The following is a 22336-nucleotide window of genomic DNA, read 5'->3' as shown; positions in this document are numbered from 1 at the left end:
CTAATTCCCCCTTTTTTCATATAAACGTTGTATTGCAGTGCCAAGGATTCAAATGTTATGTATGATAATTTGACCATCCTGAAAAAATTATTTTTTCTATTTGATTTGTTTCTAATACAATATTGCACCATCATTGCAGGCCAGGCTCATGTATTCCCACCCAGTCAGAGTATTCTTTTGATACTGTAATTATTGCCTGAATAAAAAATGGATTTCTCCCAAATTCCTGGTATTACTCAGTAAAGGCAGTATATCATTCAATTTTTTAAAAATATTTTCAATTAGTCAGTTGCTCCGTTCTCATGCAATCCTGTTAAGAAAATCGCATAATAGCAGTACCATTTAAACTAATGGGGCCAAAATCATGTTATAACCAATACATGCTTTAAAAGTTTGCACCTTAGAAACAGTGTTCTCAATTCGTCAATTGTGTTATATTCAATTTGCGTTAACGAAACAAGTGTTCGAGTAGAACGACCTGTATATCGCCTGTATCCTTTAATAACTGAATATTTCTGAAACTGATGCAAACATTGTTCTGCAAGCATCCTTTTCTTTCCCCTCTAGAATCACCCAGCAAAATAATGCTTCATTAACCAATTACAGGAGTGTTGCTGTTGGCGTATCGATGTCCCATTCCAGATGAAGGACTTATGCCCGAAACATTGACTGTCCTACTTCTTGAATGCTGCCTGACCTGCTGTGTTTTTCCAGTGCCACACTCTTCAACTCTGCATATCTGTCATTATTTTAGCTTATTCAATTTTTCCTCATGCACACAGGATACAGGAGGATGTCAGATCTTTTACAACACCATATATTTATTGACCTTTATTTTTCATATTTTTCTCCCTTGTACAATCATATTGATCCTCTCTGAATTCAGTGTTGTTACTTAGATCTAAAGCACAAAGTCTCATCTTGGAAATGCAAATTCAATCTGAATCGAATAATTTTCTCATTCCCTTCAGCACCTTAATCTGAAATCATAGCCACATGACTCCTCTATGTGGTAAGAGGAGGTATTCTATTTCTTATGTTGGTTTCTTCATGTTATTTCAGGTTCCAAGACTACTTGCAACAGTCCATATGTAGTTTAACAGTGCTGCACTGCATCTGTAATAATCAGGGAATTTTTAAAAGGTCCTCAAGGTATCAAAATTGGAGATATAAGCTTTGAATTAACTGCATGCAAGGTCTCTGTACAATCATATTTGTTTTGGTATTGCTTGTAGTAATTTAAATACACCAAAGTATCATATTTCAGAATTGCTTTCATTAATAATGAATCATTCCAAAACATAAATTGTGACAAGTGGAATTATTCCGATTAGAGTTCTTTGGTTCTCATATCACTCATCATTTGCCCTTTAATATGCCGATTTCCTTTTCAAGATTAATCACAAACGTAAGAAACAATTCTCATAAGAAACCAAACACAACATAATATCATTTATAGGATTCTTAAATGAGTATTTCCAGCATGCTGTTCTTTTAAATCTTGCAATAATTCTGAAAATAATTAATGTCATGTACCTGTGCATCCCAGTTTTTATTCAGATAATATATACATGTGACACATCGTCCATCTCCATTAGGGTTATCAACATGGCGAACATATCCTGTTCCGTTGCCTGGGTAACATGCCACCATTGCCTGTAATTAGTAAACAAAAAAGTGAAAGAAAAATTGAAAATAACTGTAGCTCAAGAATTTTTGTGTTTCATGTTTTCTTATTGTTGGAATTGATAAGATTATGTCTGGTCCACTAACTTTTCACCATGGTTACCACATCATGGGCTGGCTTGGGTGGTTCAATGGTTAGCACTGCTGCCACACAGTGCCAGGGAGTCAGGTTTGACCCCATCCTCAGAAAACTGTCCGTGTGGAGTCTGCACATTCTCCTAGTGTCTGCATGGGTTTCCTCTAAATGCTCTGGTTTCCTCCCACTGTCCAAAGATGTGCAGGCTAAGTGGATTGGCCATACTAAATTGCCCATAATGTCAAGGGATGCACAGGCTCGGTGGATTAACCGTGAAAAATGCAGAGTTACAGGGATAAGAGTATGGGGGTGGATCTGAATGAGATGCTGTTCGCAGAGCTGGTATAAACCTGATGGGGCAAATGACCTATTTCCATACTGTAGGGATCCCATGATTCTATGACTTAAACTTTTCGTGAGATACCTTGTCAAATGCCTTTTTGAAGTCCAAATTTAACAGATCTTTTGGTTCCCCTCTGTTCCCCTATCCATTTGATTAAGACTTCCTCAAAAATAAATAAATTAGTCAGACATTATTTCCTTTTCATGAAGCCACACTGGCTGTACTTTATTCGATTATTTTCCAAATGTGCTGTTATTACTTCCTTGATAATTAATTCCACAATAGATGTTAGGCTAATCAGCCTAGAGATACAGACTTTTTGCTTCCCTCCCTTTGTGAATATGGGTGCCACATTAGCAGTTTTCCAATCCTCCAGTCCTTCTCCAGGTCCCAAAGATTTTTGAATAATTATAACCAGTGCATCCAGTATCCCTATAGCTACTTCTTTTAGGATCCTAGGGTGTAAGCCATTAGGGCCAGGGGACTTATCTTCCTTTAGCCCCATCAGCTTGTCTAATAATATTGCTCTAATAATGGTGACGGTACTTAGTTTCCCGTTTCTATTCTTCAGCATTATTTCTTTCCATCATAAAGACTGACTAACAGTTAATTGCAAGGTAAAAGTCATTTGCCAGTTAGTTTCTCAGCACAACACCATGACCAATTACAGTCAACATGCCTCCTGGCTTCATATTTAAGTAGAGCTTGACAGTAAACTGTTGATTATCACTAACTGGGTGCATTATCCATGGCAATGCCTTTACCAAAGTCCACTTGTCAACAGTGAACACTCCCCTCAGTATAAGATATCAGTTTGCCTCTTACACATTTTCACATTCTGATGAATTCAAGCACAACACAACATTCAACATTATGTTTTATGACTAGCCTGACAGCCAAGTCATTACCTTCAACAAATTACTAACATTTTAATTATGAGTGCTAAAAAGACTTTATTTAATTTTTGATGACTTGCGATTTGACGCACCATAGAACAATTGGTTTATTTCAAGTCTGTGGAGATATATAGATATTTTTAAAAGGCATTTCTTGGGATCATAGTTTCAGTTATCTGCTGGTCTTGTTTGACGATGGTCTGCTTTTATGGCTGTTCTGTTGAAGTGTTTTGTAAATGTGATTTTATATATCTCATTGATGTAAGAGTTAGGATATTGGTTTAGTGGCAAGAAGGTTGCAATGCACTGTTTAAGGAGTTACACTATTGACTTCTCAGTTATTTCTGGAGCCATGATTCTCTTTATAACTAGTATCAGAGCCAGAGTTGCTGGAGTGATGATGGGCATTTGTTCATACTGACAGAATTTTAAAGAGGGAGCAAACATTAGCTTGATTTGATTTATAAAAATCAGTTTTTTTTAAATTGAGGAAGAAAACCCATAGTTGGGAAAGTGTTTGGCCTTCCGTTTGGACAGGTCCCAGTTGACAGTTTTTCCATGAAGAAAGCAGTTAGTTATGAAATAGATTACCTTCAGTATAAGGGCTTTAGTTTGAAAGCTCCAGACCAGAAGTATATGGTTTGAATCCCAAAAAAGATTTGACGCTGAGAAAGTTTAAACTCTGTTGCCCTTTTTCCCCCTTGTACATGGTGGGTGTTGGGTGGGGGGTGTGTATTGTATGTTGGCTTATTTAGAGTGTCAAACATTGACATCTTTATTTCACAAATGAGTGTTAGCCAATTTGGCATCTTTATGAATGAAGTTTTGATTTGCAATACATCAATACTTGTGTTTAAAGAAGCCTGGTTGATGCATATTCTTTATTACAAATCTAATATAAAGGGAGCATACAATTGGCCATATTGGAAATTTGATAAAACAATTGCATTTATATGTTAAGACCTCTAGCTCAATAGTGATAGAGGCATAGGCAGATGTTTCTGTGGCCAACGCAAGACATCAGAATGGTGCGTGCCTCCCAGGTGCCAGCATCAAGAATAACTCAGAGGGTACAGAATAATCTCAAAAGGAGAGAGAGTGACCAGCAGGAGACCATTGTTCACATTGGTCCTAATGACATAGGAAGAGGAAAGGATGAGGTTCTGAGGAGAGAAGATAGGAAATTAAGCAGGAGGTTAAAAAGTAGGTCCTCAACAGTCGTAAATTTGGATTACTCCCAGTGCTACATGCTAGTAAAAGTAGGAATAGGAGAAAGAACGCATGACTGAGGAGCTGATACAGGGGAGAAGTATACACATTTTTGGATCACTGAAATCTCTTCTGGGGAAGAAGTGACCTGTACAAGAAAGATGGGTTGCATCGGAATTGGAAGGGGACAAAAATACTAGCTGGAAGATTTGCTCGAGCTACTCAGTCTAAGACTGGTGCAGTTGGAAAAAAAAAGGAGCAAGTCAAACAGTCAAGGCAGGTAGGAACAAGGCACAGAGAATGAGGTAGGACCAAAAATTAAACCGCATTAATTTCAATGCAAGGGGACTGACTAGTAGATAGATGAACTCAGCACATGGTTGGGAACATGGGACTGGGATATCATAGTGATTACAGAAATGTGGCTCAGGGATGGACAGGACTGACAACTTAATGTTTCAGGATATAGATGCCAAAGAAAGGTAGAAAAGGGAGCAAGAAAGGATAGAAGTGGCATTTCTGATTAGGGATGACATTATAGCTGTACTTGGGGAGGATGTTCCAGGGAGTACATCCACTGAAATTATTACAGTGAAACTGAGAAATAAGAAAGGGATGATCACCTTAATGGAATTGCACTAAAGACCCCTCAATAGTCAGTGGGAAACTGAGAAGCAAATTTGCAAAGAGATCTTTATTATCTTTAAGAATAATGCAGTTGTAATGGTAGGAATTTTAACTTTCCAAACATAGACTGGAACTGCCATAGTGTTAAGGATTTGGATGGAGTGGAATTTGTAAGTAAGTGTGTACAAGAAAATTACATTGATAGGTACATCCACATACATAACAGAGAAGGAGCAAAACTTGACCTTCTCTTAGGAAAGAAGGCAAGGGAAGTGACTGAGGTGTGAGCAGGGGAGATCTTTGGGGCCAGTAATCATAATTCTATTAGTTTTAAAATAGTTATGGAAAAGGATAGACTGGAAAGTTAAAGTTCTAAATTGGACGAAGGCCAACTTGAACAGTATTAGGGAAGAACTTTCACAAATTGATTGGGGGCAAATATTCGCAGGTACAGGGATGGCTGGAAAGTGGGAAGCTTTAAAATGAGGTAGAGTGTCCAGAGACAGTGTATTACATTAGTGTGAAGGGCAAGGCTGGTAAATGTAAGGAGTGCTGGATGACTAGAGAAATTGAGGCTGTGGTCAAGAAAAAGAAGGAAGCATATAGATAGCAGGAATTGGAGTGAATCCCTTGGACAGCATAAGGGCAGTTGGAGTATACTCAACAGTATATTCCTGTTAGGGTGAAGGGCAAGATTGGCAGGTGTAGAGAATGCTGGATGATGAGAGAAAATGAGGTTTTGGTTAAGAAAAAGAAGGAACATATGTCAGGCACAGACATCAGAGACTGAGTGAATCCTTACAAGAGTATAAAGGCAGTAGGAGTATACTGTATACTTAAGAGGGAAATCAGGCGGGCAAAACAGGAGATGAGGTAGCTTTGGCAAATAGGATTAAGGAGAATCCAAGGAGATTCTACAAATACATTAAAGGACAAAAAAAAGAGTAACTAGGGAGAGAATAGAGTTCCTTAAAGATCAGCAAGGTTGTCTATGCGTGGAACCAGAGGAGATGGGTGAGATACTCAATGAGAATTTTGCATCAATGTTTACTGTGGAGAAGGATATGGAAGCATGAGAACTTTGGTGCGAGGGGGGGGAAAATGACGATATATTCATAAGTGTCCATATTGCAGAAATGGTGGTGTTGGACTGTTTAGAATTGCATAAGGTGGATACACTACTGGGACCTGATCAGGTGGACCCTACAACTTTGTGGGAAGCTAGGGATGAGATTCTGGGCACTGTGCTGAGACATTTGTTTCATCGATGGCCACAGGTGGGAGGTTGGCTAACACGGTGCCACTACTTAAGAAAGGTAGTAAGGAAAAGCCAGGAAACTATAGACGAGTGGTGGGTAAGTTGTTGGAGGAGTGCTGGGTCCACTACTTTTCATCATTTTATAGAAATGATTTGGATGTGAGCATAAGAGATTTAGTTAGCAAGTTTGCAGATGACACCAAAATTGGAGGTGCAGTGGACAACAAAGGCGGCTACCTCAGATTACAATGGGATCTTGATCAGATGGGCCAATGTGCTGAGAAGTGGCAGCTGGAGTTTAATTCAGATAAATGTGAGGTGCTGCATTTTGGGAAAGCAAATCTTAGCAGACTTATACACTTAATGGCAAGGTCCTAGGGAGTGTTGCTGAACAAAGAGACCTTGGAGTGCAGGTTCATAGCTCCTTGAAAGTGGAGTCGCAGGTAGATAGGGTAGTGAAGGCGGCATTTGGTATGCTTTCCTTTATTGGTCAGAGTATTTAGTATAAGAGTTGGGAGATCATGTTGCGGCTGTACAGGACATTATATTCCGGAAGTGGCCGAACCAATGTGCAATTATTCCTATTGGAAAGATGTTGTGAAACTTGAAAGGATTCAGAAAAGATTTACAAGGATGTTGCCAGGCATGGAGGATTTGAGCTCTCAGGAGAGGTTGATTAGGCTGGGGCTGTTTTTCCTGGAGTGTCGGAGGCTGAGGGGTGACCTTATAGAGGTTTACAAAATCATGAGGGGAAGGATAGGATAAATAGACAAAGTCTTTCCCCTGGGTTGGAGGGAGTCTAGAACTAGAGGGCACAGGTTTAGGGTAAGAGGGGAAGATATAAATGAGACCTAAAAGGGCAGAATTTTCATGCAGAGGGTAGTATGTGTATGGAATGAGCTGCCAGAGGAAGTGGTGGAGGCTGGTACAATTGCAACATTTAAAAGGCATCTGGATAGGTATATGAATAGGAAAGATTTGGAGGGATATGGGCCAGGTGCTGGCAGGTGGGACATCTGGTCGGCATGGACAAGTTGGACTGAAGGGTCTGTTCCGTGCTGCACATCTTTATGACTTTGACTGATTAGGGATTGTCAACATGGCTTTGTGCATGGGAAATCATGTCTCACATTTTTTGAAGAAGTGACAAAAAGAGTGGTGGACATGTTCCACATGGACTTCAGTAAGGTGTTCGACAAGGTTCCTCATGGTAGACTGGTTCACAAGATTAGAGCACATGGAATACAGAGAGAACTACCAATTTGAATACAAAATTGGCTCGAAGGTAGAAGACAAAGGGTGGTGGTGGAGGGTTGCTTTTCGGATTGGAGGCCTGTGACTAATGGTTTGCTACAAGGATCAGTGCTGGGTCCATTGTTTTTGTAATTTTATATAAATGATTTGGATATGAATGCAGGAGGAATGGTTACTAAGTTTGCAGAGAACACCACAATTGGTGTAGTGGACAGTGAAGAAAGCTACCTCAGAGTACAATGGGACCTTGAGCAAATGGGCAAATGGAACAAGAAGTGGCTGATGGTTTTTACTTTAGAAAAATGTTAGGTGCTCATTTTGTTAGGGCAAATCGGGACAGGACTTATATTTAACGGTGGTCCTGCAGAGTGTTTCCGAACAAAGAGACCTTGGGTTGCAGATTCACAGTTGCTTGCAAGCAGATTGCAGGTTGACAGGGTAGTGAAGGCGGCATTTGATACGCTTGCTTCCATTGGTGAGAGCATTGAGAATAGGAGTTGGGAGATCATGTTGTAGCTGTACAGGACACTGGTTAGACCACTTTTGGAATACGGTGTTCAAGTCTGGTCTCCCTGCTATATAAAAGATGCTGTGAAACTTGAAAGGGTTCAGAAAAAATTTGCAAGGATGTTGCCTGGTTTGGAGGGCTTAAGCCCTCGGGAAATGCTGAATAGACTGGGGCTGCTTTCCCTGGAGCATTAGAGGACCCCATATACTTGTATATGAAATAATGAGGAGCATAGATTGGGTGAATAGTTGTGGCCTTTTCCCTAGAGTAGGGGAGTCCAAATCTAGAGAATATAGGTTGAAGGTGAGAGGGAAAAGATTTAAAAGGGGCCTGAGGGGCAATGTTTTCATGTAGGGGGTGGTACTTGCATGGAAGTGATGGAGGTTGGTACAATTACAACATTTAAAAGGCATCTGGATGGGTATTTGAATAGGAAAAGGTTTAGAGGGATATGGACCAAATACTGGCAAATGGGACTATATTAATTTAGAATACCTGGTTAGCATGATGAGTTGGACCGAAGGGTCTGTTTCCCTGCTGTACATCTCTATGATTCTAGAAGTGCTTTGAATAGATGGAAGCTGTGCTCTTCATTCATGTCAGTTGTAACAAGAGAAATAAACAGAAAATAATGGACAAGCAGAGAAAAATGCATACTTGAAACAAAAAACGAACAGTGAATACATCATAACTTTGAAGGGGAAGGAAAATTAGGAAATAAATGCAAATTCAGGAGAAATTTAAAACAGCAGAGTCATAGTCACTGAACAATTGGTCTTCAATGGTTTAAAAGAGAAGCTGTAATCAGATCACAGGAGTGAAGGATATAGAATAAATTAAATTAAAAAATTATTTTTATTTAACCTGTTCTGGCATGTATTTGGACCATCTAGCCAAAAGGTATGGACACTAGCACTGCAACATAAGAGCCCTTTGTTGTGTTCATCCTAAATCTAACAAATAAATATGTAATAATTGGGCTTTTAATATAGTCAGGTGGTTGGCTTTAACAATAAATATGAAAAAAACTAAAAATCCAATTTGATAGGTTTGGAGGACAATGCTTTTGCTATGATATGTATGTATGGAAATAAATGCTTATGATTGCGTAAAGACTAAATTCCAGTTTTGCATTTCGCTGCCTGGTTATCTGGAATGTAATACCATCATTAGGTCAACAGTAACAGCACAAACAAATAACAATGCATCCAAGCAGTTTTAAACCTAACACAGTGTTAGGTGCTTAGCCAATGTATAAGAATCTGTATCATGCCTCATCAGTGCAAAGGATAGGAGAAATTTGGAAAACTTCTGTAAATGGAAGCTGAAGTTACTTATTCCATCCCTTAAATCTCACACAGACACAGACACAGAGACTAAAATTCCACAAGTGACCAAGTAATCTGCTCCTACCAATGCTAATTGAGGAAAGAATGTTGGCATAGTAAGCAGAATAACTCAGTGCTGTGCTTGCGTAGAACCACAGAAGTTCTAAATTCCATTAAAGCAAAAGACTTGATCAAGACTATTAGAAAAATCATAAGAGCAATGTCTCTGCCAATTGACATTTCCATCAGCAATGTACATTTAGGCAGCCTAGGTTTAGCAGTCACTTCAGAATTGGGAGTTCAAATTCAATTAAACTAAACCTGAACAGAGGAAAATCTTTCACTTTCAATCTTCAGTACAAGCAAACAGGCACAAATGTACTTTCATAAACGAATAGAGAAATTATACCAAGCACTGTGTTCTGATTTGTTTCTGTACACAATCTGCCAAAGACGACTTTTAAGCTGATTACTGCAACTGCTCATAAGTTTTGCTATGTTCAAAGCTACGAAAAGCAGACTACCAAAACACCTATTGTCTTTAAAAAACAGTGCACTGCGAAGTTTACTCATTACCTGTCTTTTTCTTCTTTCATGGGTTATGAGCAGCACTGGCAAGGCCAACATTTGTTGCCCGAGATGCCCTCAAGGTGGCGTTGAATTATTTTCTTAAACTGTTTGTAGTCTATCTGGTAGATGAACTGTAGGTGTACCTATAAAGTGTAGGATGAATTATACATGACATCTGAAAAGGGAATGGGTAGTACAATATGCACTCACCATTTTATTGAAATACACTTAATTGAGAGCTGCTCAGTTTTTTGCACATTATTTATGCTTGAAAGTAACCAAAGGGCTGCTTTTCAATAAAGGACTATGTGAACATCTGAAGAAGCAGAGGTGAACCATATGGCCCCTCAAGACTTCTCTGCCATTCAATGACATCACGTCTGATCGGTTTGTATTTCAAAGTTCACATTTCTATCTACCCCTTTGAGCAGGAGAATCAACGTTTCGGGCATAAGCCCTTCTTCAGGAATGAGGAAGGTGTGCCAAGCAGGCTAAGATAAAAGGTAGGGAGGAGGGACTTGGGGGAGGGGCATTGGGAATGCGATAGGTGGGAGGAGGTTAAGGGGAGGGCAATAGGCCGGAGAGGGGGTGGGGGCGGAGAAGTCGGGAAGAAGATTGCAGGTCAAGAAGGCGGTGCTGAGTCCAAGGGTTGGGACTGAGATAAGGTGGGGGGAGGGGAAATGAGGAAGCTGGAGAAATCTGCATTCATCCCTTGTGGTTGGAGGGTTCCTAGGCGGAAGATGAGGCGCTCTTCCTCCAGGCATCGTGTTGCCATGTCTCAGCCTGCTTCTGCCCCACTAAACTCATCTCTGCATACCTCGACACGGTCTTGTCCCCCTTAGTCCAAGAACTCCCCACCTACGTTCAGGACACCACCGACGCCCTCCGCCTCCTCCATGATTTTCGTTTCCCCGGCCCCCAACGCCTTATCTTCACCATGGACATCCAGTCCCTATACACCTCCATCCCCCATCACGAAGGCCTCAAAGCCCCCCGCTTCTTCCTTTCCTGCCGACCCAACCAGTATCCTTTCACTGACACCCTCCTTCGACTGAATGAACTGGTCCTCACTCTGAACAACTTCTCTTTCCAATCCTCCCACTTCCTCCAAACCAAAGGAGTAGCCATGGGCACCCGCAAGGGCCCCAGCTATGCCTGCCTCTTCGTCGGAACAGTCCATCTTCCGCTGCTAAACTGGCACCACCCCCCACCTTTTCCTCCACTACATCGATGACTGTATCGGCGCTACTGCGTGCTCCCACAAAGAGGTTGAACAGTTCATCCACTTTACTAACACCTTCCACCCCAACCTCAAATTTACCTGGACCGTCTCAGACTCCTCCTTCTCCTTCCTACACCTCTCCATTTCTATCTCGGGCGACCGACTCAACACGGACATTTACTATAAACTGACCAACTCCCACAGCTACCTAGATTACACCTCCTCCCAACCTGCCCCCTGTAAAAACGCCATCCCATATTCCCAATTCCTTCACCTCCGCCACATCTGCTCCCAGGAGGACCAATTCCAATACCGAACAACCAGATGGCCTTCTTCTTCAAAGACTGCAATTTCCCCTCAGACGTGCTCTCCACCGCATCTCCTCCACTTCCCGCTCCTCCGCCCTTGAACCCCGCCCATCCAATCACCACCAGGACAGAACCCCACTGGTCTGCATCTACCACCCCACCAACCTCCAGATACATCGTATCATCCTTCGTCATTTCCGCCACCTCCAAACAGACCCCAACACCAAGGACATATTTCCCTCCCCTCCCCTATCAGCATTCTGGAGAGACCACTTCCCCCGCGACTCTCTTGTCAGGTCCACACTCCCCACTAACCCAACCTCCACTCCTGGCACCTTCCCCTGCAACCGCAAGAAATGCAAAACTTGCGCCCACACCTCCCTCCTCACTTTCCTCCAAGGCCCCAGGTCACAAATTCACCTGCACCTCCACACACATCATTTACTGCATCCGCTGCACCCGATGTGGCCTCTACATTGGGGAGACAGGTCGCCTACTTGCGGAACGTTTCAGAGAACACCTCTGGGATACCTGCACCAACCAACCCAACCGCCCCATGGCTGAACACTTTAACTCCCCCTCCCACTCCGCCAAGGACATGCAGGTCCTTGGCCTCCTCCATCGCCAGGCCATGGCAACACTATGCCTGGAGGAAGAGCGCCTCATCTTCTGCCTAGGAACCCTCCAACCACAAGGGATGAATGCAGATTTCCCCAGCTTCCTCATTTCCCCTTCCCCCACCTTATCTCAGTCCCAACCCTCGGACTCAGCACCGCCTTCTTGACCTGCAACCTTCTTCCCGACCTCTCCGCCCCCCCACTCCCTCTCTGGCCTATCACCCTCACCTTAACCTCCTTCCACCTATCGCATTCCCAACGCCCCTCCCCCAAGTCCCTCCTCTCTCTATCTTTTATCTTAGCCTGCTTGGCACACCTTCCTCATTCCTGAAGAAGGGCTTATGCCCGAAACGTCGATTCTCCTGCTCCTTGGATGCTGCCTGACCTGCTGCGCTTTTCCAGCAACATATTTTTCAGCTCTGATCTCCAGCATCTGCAGTCCTCACTTTCTCCTACCCCTTTGATTTCTTTGCCTTAAGAATTATCTACTTCTACATTAAAAATGTAGAATGAAGCCAATTGCACCACAATTTGAGACAAAAGTTCCAACAAGCCTGAAAAAAAAAGGTTTCCTCATTTTTGTCCTGAAAAGGACAATTCCTAATTTTAAAACAGCACCCCAAGTCCTGGACTGATACAGAAGAGGAAACATCTTTTGTCCACCTTGTCAATACCATTCAGGATCTTCATCAGTCAACTCACCCCTCACTCTAAAACTCCAGCATAAACAAACCCAGCTTGTCCAACCTAATCTCAAAAGGAACCCAATCATTCTTAGTATCAATCTAGTAAACCTTCTCTGAAACACATCAAAAGCTTATACATCCTTCCTTAAACAAGGAAACTAAAACTTCATGCAGTTTTGCAATACTGTCTCACCATTGCCCTGTACAATCGAAGTAAAAGATCCTTATTTTTATATTCAATTCCTCTCTAAAGAATAGGATCCTATTACCCTTCTTGATTTTGCACTGCGCCTGCACATTAGTGTGTGACTGGCACATTAGAACTCCTAGGGAAATGGAAATGGCAGATTGGGTATCAATTTGCAATGCCAGAAGAGTCGTAGAACATAGAACATTACAGCGTAATACAGGGCCTCCAGCCCTCGATATTGCATGACCTGTGAAATTAATCTATGCCCGTCTAACCTATATCATTCCATTATTATCCATACGCATGTCCAATAACCATTTAAATGCCCTTCGCGTGGTGAGTCTACTACTGTTGCAGGCAGGCCATTTCACACCTCTACTACTGAGTAAAGAAACTACCCCTGATATTTGTCCTAAATCTATTAATCCTAAAATTAAAGCTTTGTCCTCTCATCTTAGCCTTCACCATCCAAGGAAAAAAGCTCTCACTGTCCACCCTGTCTAACCTTCTGATTATCATATATGTCTCGATTAAGTCACCTTTCAACCTTCTACTCTCCAATGAAAGCTGCCTCATTTCCCTCAGCCTTTCCTCATAAGACTTTCCTGCCATACCAGGCAACATCCTAGTAAATCTCCTCTGAACCCTTTCAAAAATTTCCACATCCTTCCTGTAACACGGTGACCAGAACTGTATGCAACACTCCAGGTGCGGCCTTAGCAGTGTCTTGTATAGCTGAAGCAAGACCTCTTGGCTCCAAAACTCAATCCCCCTTCCGATAAATGCCAACACACCATATACCATCTTAACAACCCTATCAACCTGGCTGGCAACTTTCAGGTATTTATGCACCTGGATACACCTATCTCTCTATTCATCTAAACTGCCAAAATGTTACCATGGGCCCAGAACTCTGCATTCCTGTTACCTCTTCCAAAGTGAACTACCTCACACTTTTCCGCATTAAACTCCATTTGCCACTTCTCAGCTCAGCTCTGCATCTTATCTATGTCCTTCTGTAATCCACAACATCCTTTGGCACTATCCACAAGTCTGCCTACCTTAGTGTCATCTGCAAATTTACTAACCTATCCTTCTACACCCACATCCAGGTCATTTATAAAATGACATACAGCAGTGGCCCCAAAATAGATCCTTGTTGCACACCACTGGTAACTGAGCTCCACGATGAACATTTCCCATCAACCGCCACTCTGCGTTCTTTCAGCTAGACAATCTCTGATCCAAACCGCTTAAATCACCTTCAATCTCAAAACTCAGTCTTTTGTGCAATAACCGACTGTGAAGAACTTTATCAAATGTCTTACTGAAGTCCATATACACCACATCAGCCAGTTGTTTTGTCACCTTCGCAAAGAACTCAATACCTACCCTTCACAAAACCGTGTTGACTATCTCAAATCAAATTATTCCTTTCCAGATGATTATAAATCCTTATAACCTCTCTCTTATAACCTTTGCCAACACCTTACCTACAACGGAAGTAAGCTCGAGAGCAACTTTATTTGAAAGTGCAATTACATTTTAAAGGGGACATAGGCAGATATAAAACAAGAGAATCAGTCACATGTTAGCTAGTATGAAGACTACAAAAAGGAAGATGGTGATCAATGGCTTACTGAAAATCTGAGGGGGGATGGTGGGCAGAAGCAAAGTCTCTTAGACAGGACGCGTTCAGAGAGAACGTGATGGAAGCATGGAGATGAATTAGAGAAATATAGAGGCTGAGGCATAGACAGACATTGATGGGGAAAGGCTGTTCGGTGCAGAATTTCAATTTTAATGATGAAATTATTTCAAGTACTCCCCAGACTCAAGTAATTTTATTTCAGTCCCATGCAAGCATGGAGACTTTAACAAGTCATCACATTGTCATAAAATTCATGCTTTTTAAAAATTCAGTGAGCATTATGTGCTCATAAATAACTGTATAAATTCACAAATAGCTTATTAAATTTTCTACAGTTGGGGGTGGGGGGCACGGAAAAAGTAAATAGGAATACAGGAAACATTTGTTAAACTTGATAGGGATCAGGAAAAAAAATTACAAGGATGTTCCCAAGTTTGAAGGATTTGAGCTATTGGAAGGGGCTGAATAGGCTGGGGCTTTTTCCACCCCCTAGAACGTTGGAGGCTGAGGAATAGCCTTATAGAAGTTTATAAAATCCTGAGAGGCATGGATAGGGTAAATAGCCAAGGTCTTTTTCCCAGGATACGGGAGTCCAAAGCTAGAGGGCATAGGTTTAAGATGAGAAGGGAGGATTTAAAAAAGGGACCTGAGGGGCAATATTTTATGCAGAGTGTGGTGAGTGTATGGAACAAGCTGCCACAGGTGTGGAGGTGGTTACAATTATGACATTTAAAAAGCATCTGGATGGGTACATAAATAGAAAGGGTTTCTAGGGATATGGGTTAAATACTGGCAAATGGACCTGGATCAGTTAAGGATAATTGATCGGCATGGACAAGCTGGACCGAAGGGTCTGTTTCTGTGCTGTATAACTAAAAAAAAAGTATTCTGAAATTTAAGCATTTATATTTCACAACATTGCGGTAGCATGCTGGAAATCCAGTCTGGCGATTCCCAAGGATACCTTAAAAGTTAAAGATTTAAAAAGAATGCATAATTCACTAATTTATCTGTCTTTTAGACACAGGTTGACAGAAATGGACCAGGATTTTATACTTAATAAGGTTTACGATATATGACAAATATATAATACAACTACAGAAAAACTGTTATGATCTATTGACATGTAATTCTACAGTTAAACCTTTCAAGAAATTAAATATCAATGTCAATGAGTGGGAGACCTTTCAGAAGAAACCAACTTGGAGGAAGCTTCTGGACAAAGGACAATTCTTGGACAACACCCATCAGCAAAAGTATGGAAAAGGAACCAGAGAAAGCAATGCCAGCAAATTCCAGGCCAGGGACCAGTTCCACCTCCCAGAAGTACCTGCCAAATATGTAGTTAGAGATGCAGCTATAGGATCACATTCTAGTGACCAGTGACATGGAATTTCCTAGATGGACAATTATACACATAAGTGAGTGATTGCCAACAACCAGTTAAATCTCTAAACTTACAAGCTTCTCTTCCCTACCTACGTAGGCACAGACATTTTTAAAAAAAGAGCTGCTATGGCAGAGGAAAAGAATGGGAAGACAGTTCAGTAGGCCCTATTTGCAGAGATAATCCTTTTGATGATCAGATTACCATTTCTTGACCTTCCTTCTCCAGGTACTTTCACTTGTTTATTTGTTGCAGGAGGCATAGGATGACTGGTTTACACTTATTAAAAAAGTCCGAGACTATTGGATTAAAAGTCGCAACTTATTGCAACTGATGAGAGGAAATAAGCTATCTTCAGGCTTTCCATGAGTTTACTGCAAAGCAAAAATAGCTTCTTTTCTACCAATGCCTTAACAGTTTCTCCCTCAAACATTCACACACAAGCTGTTCTACTACCTGGGAGACAATTAGCTTAGAAGTCAGGAGGTCTGCATCATCAATAACCAGTCACCATTTCACAAACCAATCAATTATTTGTTGCCACCCAAATCTCCATTTGTACACATACCCCAGGCTCCAACTTACCTAAAATTAAGCTTTCTCCACTGCTTGGACAAAAAGCTCTTAGAATCAATGTCATGCACAGGAGGCTGCTAAATAAGACCAAAGCCTATGATGTTAGGAGCGAGGTACTGGCATGGATTGAGGATTGGCTGACTATCAGAAGGCAAAGAGAAGGGTCTTTTGCAGGATGGCAGCCGGTGATGGGAGGAGTTCTGCAAGGGTCTATGTTAGAACCACAAGTATTCACATTATACATTATTGATCTGGCCAAGGAAACTAAGGACATTGTTGCCAAGTTTGCAGATGACACAAAGATAGATGGAAGGGCAGGTAGCAATGAGGAAGCGGGGAGGCTACAGAAGAGTGTGTTCCATCTACCACTCATCCAATGTGGGAAAGTGTGAGGTTATGTAATTTTGCTGGAAGAATAAAAGTATAGTGATTTTCTAAACAGGAAGAGGCTTTGGAAATCTGACGTGCAAGGGACTTGGGAGTTCTAACTCAGGATTCTTAAAGTTAACATGCAGGTTCAGCTGGCAGTTCGGAAGGCAAATGCAATGTTAACATGATTTTCAAGAAGGTTAAGATACAAGAGCAGAGATGCACTGCTGATCACATCACATTTTGGAGTAACGCGAGTAGTTTTGGGCCCCTTATCTAATGAAGGATGTACCAACATTGGAAGGTACAGAGGAGATTTACAAGAATAATCCTAGCGATCAAGGGCTTGACAAATGGAAGAGTGGTTGAGGATGCTGGATCTATATTCAATGGGGTTTAGAAAGATGAGGGGGCATTTGATAAAAATGTACAGAATACAGACAGGCATGGATAGAGTGGCTGTGGAGAAGCTGTTTCCACAGTAGGAGAGACTAGCACCTGAGGACACAGCCTCAGAGTAAAGGGATGACCCTCCAGAATGGAGAGAAGGAAGAATTTCTTCAGGTGGTTAATCTGTGGAACTCATTGCTGCAGGAGGGCAGTGGAGGCTAAATCATTGAGCATATTTAATACAGTGATACCGAAGTTCTTGATTGGCAAGGGGATCACAGGTTATAGGGAGAAAGCAAGACAATGGGGTTGAGAAATACATCAGTCATAAATCAAATGATGGCGCACACTCAATGGGTCGAATAATCTAATTCTGCTTCTATTGCGAAACTGAGTACTGCAGATGCTGGAAAAGCACAGCAGGTAAGGCAGTATCCAAGGAGCAGGAGAATCGATGTTTCAGGCAAAAGCCCTTCATCAGGAATGAGGGTTTGTCCAAAACGTCGAATACCCTGTTTTTCTGATGCTACTTGACCCGCTGTGCTTTTCCAGCACCACACACTCTACTCTAATTCTACTTCTATGTCTTATGGTCAAAGTGCTTTTTGAAACATGGCATCATAGCCAGCATGTAACTGTAAAATTGCACAACCTATGTAAATACAATGACTTGTTTGTGATGCAAACTGAATAGAGAGAAAGTGAGGGCTGCAGATGCTGGAGATCAGAGCTGAAAATGTGTTGCTGGAAAAGCGCAGCAGGTCAGGCAGCATCCATGGAACAGGAGAATCGACGTTTCGGGCATAAGTCCTTCTTCAGGAATGAGGAAAGTGTGTCCAGCAGGCTAAGATAAAAGGTAGGGAGGAGGGACTTGGGGGAGGGGCTTTGGAAATGCGATAGGTAGAGGGAGGTCAAGGTGAGGGTGATAGGCTGGAGTGGGGTGGGGGCAGAGAGGTTAGGAAGGCTGTGCTGAGTTCAAGGGATTTGACCGAGACAAGGTGGGGGGAGGGGAAATGAGGAAACGGGAGAAATCCGAGTTCATCCCTTGTGGTTGGAGGGTTCCCAGGCAGAAGATGAGGCGCTCTTCCTCCAACCGTCGTGTTGCCATGGTCTGGCGATGGAGGAGGCCAAGGACCTGCATGTCCTTGGTGGAGTGGGAGGGGGAGTTAAAGTGTTGGGCTACGGGGTGGTTGGGTTGGTTGGTCCGGGTGTCCCAGAGGTGTTCTCTGAAACGTTCCGCAAGTAGGCAGCCTGTCTCCCCAAAATAGAGGAGGCCACATCGGGTGCAGCGGATGCAATAGATGATGTGTGTGGAGGTGCAGGTGAATTTGTGGCGGATATGGAAGTGTCCCTTGGGGCCTTGGAGGGAAGTAAGGGGGGAGGTGTGGGCACAAGTTTTGCATTTCTTGCGGTTGCAGGGGAAGGTGCCGGGAGTGGAGGTTGAGTTGGTGGGGGGTGTGAACCTGACGAGGGAGTCACGGAGGGAGTGGTCTTTTCGGAACTGAATAGTACATCATAGTACATGGTGTTCATTGCTACAATCTTTTAGAAGGTGGACAGAGATACTTTATGATACAAGGGCAGGCATACACTAATAAATTACTTTATTTTACAAATAACAAGAAAAATATAGAACTGACCTAATTGAATCTCACTTCAACTCATCTCAAAAAAGCATAGTCCTACGAGCTGACTTGATTAACTTTGCCTTCATTTTTCTGCAACTTTCCCAGTTGTAAGCGAGACATCATATCCAGACCTATTTGGCTGACTTGCCACAAACATATTCCTTTCGTTTTCACAGCAATTCAGATGGCCCCAGATGGCAAGGATTGGTTACATGCATTAAGACTTAATTCAATATTTTAAATTTTAAAAGTACATGATATTAAAAGTCCAAATTCCAACACAGATGATGTAAATATCCTCCCTTCATGGAGATATTGCTTAATTTATTGTTTCCATAAATGAGACAAATATGGTCAGAGTGATTTTTTTTAAACCAACAATAAGTTAGCACAATTTATAACTAGAAACCTCTGGCAAGGTAATTAATAAAACAAAACAGGTACTTGAGCAGGTCTGAACTAGTCATGAATGGTGGAGGACAATTAAAACAAATGGAAGATTAAGGGTCGAATGAGAATCCATAAAAGTATATTCCTGTTAAGGTAAAAGGAAAGGCTGGTAGGTATAGGGAATGCTGGATGACTAAAGAAATTGAGGGTTTGGTTAAGAAAAAGAAGAAAGCATATGTCAGGTATAGACAGGATAGATCAAGTGAATCCTAAGAAGAGTATGAAGGCAGTAGGAGTATACTTAAGAGGGAAATCAGGAGGGCAAAACAGGGACATGTGATAGCTGTGGCATTTAGAATTAAGGAGAATCCAAAGGGTTTTTACAAATACATTTAAGGACAAAAGGGTAACTAGGGAGAGAATAGGGCCCCTCAAAGATCAGCAAGGCTGCCTTTGTGTGGAGCTGCAGAAAATGGGGGAAGATACTAAATGAGTATTTTGCATCAGTATTTACTGTGGAAAAGGTCATGGAAGATACAGAATGTAGGGAAACAAAATACCCATAATACAGAGGAGGAAGTGCTGGATATCTTAGAGTCATAGAGATGTACAGCATGAAAACAGACCCTTTGGTCCAACCCGTCCATGCCAACCAGATACCCCAAACCAATCTAGTCCCACCTGCCAGCACCCGGCCCATATCCCTCCAAACCCTTCCCATTCATATACCCATCCAAATGCCTCTTAAGTGTTGCAATTGTATCAGCCTCCACTACATCCTCTGGCAGCTCATTCCATACGGATACCACCCTCTGGGTGAAAAGGTTGCCCCTTAGGTCTCTTTTATATCTTTCCCCTCTCACCCTAAACCTATGCCCTCTAGTTCTGGACTCCCCGACACCAGGGAAAAGACTTTGTCTATTTATCCTATCCATGCCCCTCAAGATTTTGTAAACCCCAATAAAAGTCACCCCTCAGCCTCCAACGCTCCAGGGAAAAACTGCCCCAGCCTGTTCAGCCTCTCCCTGTAGCTCAAATCCTCCAACCCTGGCAACATCCTTGTAAATCTTTTCTGAACCCTTTCAAGTTTCACAACATCTTTCCAAAAGGAAGGAGACCAGAAATGCACGCAATATTCCAACAGTGGCCTAACCAATGTCCTGTACAGCTGCAACATGACCTCCCAACTCCTGTACTCAATACTCTGACCAATAAAGGAAAGCATACTAAACGCCTTCTTCACTATCTTATCTACCTGCAACTCAGCTCCTTGAAAGTAATGAACCTGCACTCCAAGGTCTCTTTGTTCAGCAATATTCCCCAGGACCTTACTATTAAGTGTATAAGTCCTGCTAAGATTTGCTTTCCCAAAATGCAACACCTCACGTTTATCGGAATTAAACTCCATCTGCCACTTCTCAGACCATTGGCCCATCTGGTCAAGATCCTGTTGTAACCTCCTTCGCTGTCCACTACACCTCCAATTTTGGTGTCATCTGCAAACTTACTAACTGTACCTCTTATGCTCGCATCCAAATCATTTATGTAAATGACAAAAAGTAGAGGACCCAGCACTGATCCTTGTGGCACTCCACTGGTCACAGGCCTCCAGTCTGAAAAACAGCCCTCCACCACCACCCTCTGTCTTCTACCTTTGAGCCAGTTCTGTATCCAAATGGCTAGTTCTCCCTGTATTCCACGAGATCTAACCTTGCTAATCAGTCTCCCATGGGGAATCTTGTCGAATGCCTTATTGAAGTCCATATAGATCACATCTACTGCTCTGCCCTCAATCTTCTTTGTTACTTCCTCAAAAAACTCAAACAAGTTTGTGAGACATGATTTCCCATGCACAAAGCCATGCTGACTATCCCTAAATCAGTCCTTGCCTTTCCAAATACATGTACATCCTGTCCCTCAGGATTCCCACCAACAATTTGACCACCACTGAGGTCAGGCTCACCGGTCTATAGTTCCCTGGCTTGTCTTTCCCATCCTTCTTAAACAGTGGCACACGTTTGCCAACCTCCAGTCTTGTGGCACCTCACCTGTGACTATCAATGATACAAATATTTCAGCAGGTGGCCCAGCAATCTTGAAACGCATAAAGGTGGATAAATCCCCAGGACCTGATCAAGTGTACCCTAGAACCCTGTGGGAAGCTAGAGAAGTGATTTGCTGGGTCTCTTGCTGAAATATTTGGATCATCGATAGTCACAGGTGAGGTGCTGGAAGACTGGAGATTGGCTAACGTGGTGCCACTGTTTAAGAAGGGTGGTAAAGACAAGCCAGGGAACTATAGGACAGTGAGCCTGACTTTGCTGGTGGGCACGTTGTTGGAGGGAATCCTGAGGGATAGGATGCATATGTATTTGGAAAGGCAAGGACTGATTTGGAATAGTCAACATGGCTTTATGCGTGGGAAATCATGTCTCACAAACTTGATTGAGTTTTTTGAAGAAGTAACAGAGGATTGATGAGGGCAGAGCAGTAGATGTGATCTATATGGACTTCAGTAAGGCATTCAAAAAAGTTCCCCATGGGAGGTTGGTTAGCAAGGTTAGATCTCACAGAATACAGGGAGAACTAGCTATTTGGATACAGAACTGGCTCAAAGATACAAGACAGAGGGTGGTGGTGGAGGGTTGTTTTTCAGACTGGAGGCCTGTGACGAGTGGAGTGCCACAAGGATTGGTGCTGTGTCCTCTACTTTTCATCATTTCTATAAATGATTTGGATGTGAGCATAAGAGGTATAATTAGTAAGTTTGCAGATGACCCCAAAATTGGAGGTGTAGTGGACAGCAAAGAGGGTTACCTTAGATTACAACAGGATCTTGACCAGATGGACCAGATGGACCAACGGGCTGAGAAGTGGCAGATGGAGTTTAATTCCGATAAACGTGAGGTTTTGCATTTTGGGAAAGCAAATCTTAGCAGGACTTATACATTTAATGGTAAGGTCCTAGGGAATGTTGCTGAACAAAGAGCCCTTGGAGTGCGGGTTCATAGCTCCTTGAAAGTGGAGTCGCACGTAGATAGGATAGTGAAGATGGCATTTGGTATGCTTTCCTTTATTGGTCAGAGTATTGAGTACAGGAGTTGGGAGGTCATGTTGCAGCTGTACAGGACATTGGTTAGGCCACTGTTGGAATATTGCGTGCATTT

The 22336-nt window shown here is 42.3% G+C and overlaps 1 protein-coding gene across 3 annotated transcripts in view; it reads right to left on the bottom strand.

Annotated features, from left to right (window-relative positions):
- Window positions 1-22336, bottom strand: part of egln1a (egl-9 family hypoxia-inducible factor 1a) — a 101878-nt gene that overhangs the window by 40572 nt on the left and 38970 nt on the right. For 2 of the 3 annotated variants that reach the window (XM_087978593.1, XM_043680102.2), the window contains exon 2: window positions 1537-1656. The exons of the other annotated variant lie outside the window; for it this stretch is intronic. In XM_087978593.1, the coding sequence (XP_087834719.1) occupies window positions 1537-1656 (120 nt within the window). The remainder of the gene's footprint in view (window positions 1-1536; window positions 1657-22336) is intronic. 3 annotated transcript variants of the gene reach the window in all.

The sequence above is a fragment of the Chiloscyllium plagiosum genome, unplaced genomic scaffold (genome assembly GCF_037043375.1).
Source record: "Chiloscyllium plagiosum isolate Xiang-an unplaced genomic scaffold, Cpla_swu_hap1 HiC_scaffold_3, whole genome shotgun sequence".
Lineage (NCBI taxonomy): Eukaryota > Metazoa > Chordata > Chondrichthyes > Orectolobiformes > Hemiscylliidae > Chiloscyllium > Chiloscyllium plagiosum.
This window is presented reverse-complemented; position numbering and strand designations above follow the sequence as displayed.